This window comes from Etheostoma cragini, chromosome 12 (assembly GCF_013103735.1).
Source record: "Etheostoma cragini isolate CJK2018 chromosome 12, CSU_Ecrag_1.0, whole genome shotgun sequence".
NCBI classification, from domain to species: Eukaryota; Metazoa; Chordata; class Actinopteri; order Perciformes; family Percidae; genus Etheostoma; species Etheostoma cragini.
Window position 1 is genome coordinate 424804 of NC_048418.1, and position 3627 is coordinate 428430.

Sequence of the window (3627 nt, forward strand, 5' to 3'; positions counted from 1 at the left end):
CTTCCTCCTGAAGGGAGGGGCTGCAGGGGTCAATGATGAACATGAGGTCAGACAGATTGAAACAGCATCCTGGAAACCAGACATACCAGAAACAACAATCAGACAAGAAGACATCTTCAAAACCCCACCTGGAAGAGATGAACCAATCAGAGCAGTGATGACAAAGGGAGTGGCTGGCATCGGGAAAACAGTCTTAACACAGAAGTTCACTCTGGACTGGGCTGAAGGCAAAGCCAACCAGGACATCCAGTTCACATTCCCATTCACCTTCAGAGAGCTGAATGTGCTGAAAGAGAGAAAGTTCAGCTTGGTGGAACTTGTTGATTACTTCTTTAGTGAAACCAAAAAAGCAGGAATCTGCAGGTTTGAAGAGGTCTTGGTTCTCTTCATCTTTGACGGTCTGGATGAGTGTCGACCTCCTCTGGACTTCCTCAACACTGAGATCCTGACTGATGTTACAGAGTCCACCTCAGTGGGTGTGCTGCTGAAAAACCTCATCAGGGGGGATCTGCTTCCCTCTGCTCGCCTCTGGATAACCACACGACCTGCAGCAGCCAATCAGATCCCTGCTGAGTATTTTGACATGGTGACAGAGGTCAGAGGGTTCACTGACGCCCAGAAGGAGGAGTACTTCAGGAAGAGATTCAGAGATGAGGAGCAGGCCAGCAGAATCATCTCCCACATCAAGAGATCACGAAGCCTCCACATCATGTGCCACATCCCAGTCTTCTGCTGGATCACTGCTACAGTTCTGGAGAAGGTGTTGAAGACCAGAGAGGGAGGAGAGCTGCCCAAGACCCTGACTGAGATGTACATCCACTTCCTGGTGGTTCAGTCCAAACGGAAGAACGTCAAATATGATGGAGGAGCTGAGACGGATCAAACCTGGAGTCCAGAGAGCAGGAAGATGATGGAGTCTCTGGGAAAACTGGCTTTTGAGCAGCTGCAGGAAGGCAACCTGATCTTCTATGAATCAGACCTGACAGAGTGTGGCATCGATATCAGAGCAGCCTCAGTGGTCTCAGGAGTGTTCACACAGATCTTTAAAGAGGAGAGAGGACTGTACCAGGACAAGGTGTTCAGCTTTGTCCATCTGAGTGTTCAGGAGTTTCTGGCTGCTCTTCATGTCCATCTGACCTTCACCAACTGTGGAGTCAACCTGCTGGCAGAAGAACAAAAAACATCCAAGCTGTCTAAAGTCTTTAGAGACAGACTAAAACATACCCACCAGAGAACACCAAAATCATTAAAACAGTTCTACCAGAGTGCTGTGGACAAGGCCTTACAGAGTCCTAATGGACACCTGGACTTGTTTCTCCGCTTCCTCCTGGGTCTTTCTCTGCAGACCAATCAGAATCTCCTACGAGGTCTGCTGACACAGACGGGAAGTAGCTTACAGACCAATCAGGAAACAGTGAAATACATCAAGAAGAAGATGGATGAGGATCTGTCTATAGAGAGAGGCATCAACCTGTTCCACTGTCTGAATGAACTGAATGATCGTTCTCTAGTGGAGCAGATCCAATGGTACCTAAGTTCAGGACGTCTCTCCACAGACGATCTGTCTTCTGCTCAGTGGTCAGCTCTGGTCTTCATCTTACTGTCATCAGAAGAAGATCTGCACGTGTTTGACCTGAAGAAATACTCTGCTTCAGAGGAGGCTCTTCTGAGGCTGCTGCCAGTGGTCAAAGCCTCCAACAAAGCTCTGTACGTGGGATTTATTCATCAATAAATACTCTGCTATCTTTTTTATAACAGGAGTTAATAATAAATAACTTCCTGTTGTCTCTCCAGGCTGAGTGGCTGTAACCTGTCAGAGAGAAGCTGTGAAGCTCTGTCCTCAGTTCTCAGCTCCCAGTCCTCTAGTCTGAGAGAGCTGGACCTGAGTAACAACAACCTGCAGGATTCAGGAGGGAAGCTGATCTCTGATGGACTGAAGAGTCCACACTGCACACTGGAGACTCTCAGGTCAGACCAACAACAATAATCTTTGAAAAAGAATTGAAAAATACTTTGGAAATATTAAAGAATAATTCATGTTTCCAAAGTCTTTTATTCTGATTTAGAATCACTTCATAAAGAATGAAATATGAACTGTGGCTGACATCCAGAAATCATTTATATTTTAATATTATCTGACTTTGATTACTGGACGTTTGTTTATTCCTAATTATACAACAAGTAAATCTGACCAGACAATCTGATTGGTCAACGAGATATTTAGAACATACTCAAATCAGCGTCAGCTGTTTGGACCACATCAGCTGTTTGGACCACATCAGCTGTTAGGACCACATCAGCTGTTAGGACCACATCAGCTGTTAGACCACATCAGCTGTGTCACTGACACGTCAATATTGACGTTTGGGGACATATATTATCTAAATCTATAGAAGTTAAATCTATCAATGAAACTATGTCTTGTCCAGTAGATATTTTAGTTATAACCAGATTAAGTTAGCCGAGCAGTTTGGTGTTTATATGAGCGTTAGTTATTCGGTTTCAAAAGTTACACAATCTCTCCGTTAAAATGCTAACGTTAATTTAAGATGACTGGCTGGTTAACATTTAACATGGAGGGACTACAAATCCTCTCTGTTTTTCTTTATTTTGAGAGCGTATTGCCCCACAATATGAAATATGCTGTTTGTAATATTATTTTGGGCATTTTTAGGCCTTTATTGACAGGACAGTTGAAGAAATGAAAGGGGGGAGAGAGGGGGGGGCATGACATGCAGCAAAGAGACACAAGTTGGTGTTGAATGTGGGCCCTCTGTTTGGAGGAGTATATATATATATATACATATATTATGTTTATTTATATATATGGGCGCCCGCTCTGCCAACTGAGCTAGACGGGCGTCCGTATGAATCCAGTTCGATTATGACTTTAATTTAGTTTGTAACCTGTTGTTGTATAAGCGCTTTATTAAACGACAGGGTTGATTTAACGTCATATTATCACTTAAGTCATGTTTTCAAACCTCAGCGCTTCTGTCTTCTCAATACTGATGATAAATCAAACCTTCTTGTGTAATATTTCTTAATTAATTCAAAATCAATCATCATTTTTCGAGTTGTTTAGAACAACATAGCAAGAGTTTTAACATGTGTTTAAAATGAATTTCATATTCTCCATCACTAAAAGTCCAGACTTCACATACAAACATAAATGTTATCTGTCTCCTTCATTACTGTTCCGCCAACAAAGCTCTGTACGTGGGATTTATTCATCAATAAATACTCTGATATCTTTTTATAACAGGAGTTAATAATAAATAACTTCCTGTTGTCTCTCCAGGCTGAGTGGCTGTAACCTGTCAGAGAGAAGCTGTGAAGCTCTGTCCTCAGTTCTCAGCTCCCAGTCCTCTAGTCTGAGAGAGCTGGACCTGAGTAACAACAACCTGCAGGATTCAGGAGGGAAGCTGATCTCTGATGGACTGAAGAGTCCACACTGCACACTGGAGACTCTCAGGTCAGACCAACAACAATAATCTTAATTTAATAATAATAAAAGAATTGAAAAATACTTTGGAAATATTCAAGAAAAATTAATGTTTCCAAAGTGTTTTATTCAGATTTAGAATCACTTCATAAAGAATGAAATATGAACTGTGGCTGACATCC

The 3627-nt window shown here is 42.4% G+C and overlaps 1 protein-coding gene across 8 annotated transcripts in view; it reads left to right on the plus strand.

The window, feature by feature from the left end:
* LOC117953907 (NACHT, LRR and PYD domains-containing protein 12-like) overlaps nt 1-3627 on the plus strand; it is a 57664-nt gene that overhangs the window by 27397 nt on the left and 26640 nt on the right. For 5 of the 8 annotated variants that reach the window (XM_034887336.1, XM_034887335.1, XM_034887338.1 and 2 more), the window contains one exon: nt 1795-1968. The exons of 1 other annotated variant lie outside the window; for it this stretch is intronic. In XM_034887336.1, coding sequence (XP_034743227.1) covers nt 1795-1968 — 174 coding nt within the window. Of the gene's footprint in view, nt 1-13; nt 1708-1794; nt 1969-3301; nt 3476-3627 lie in introns of all 8 variants that reach the window. 2 more of the 8 variants (XM_034887344.1, XM_034887341.1) reach the window with 2 other exon arrangements.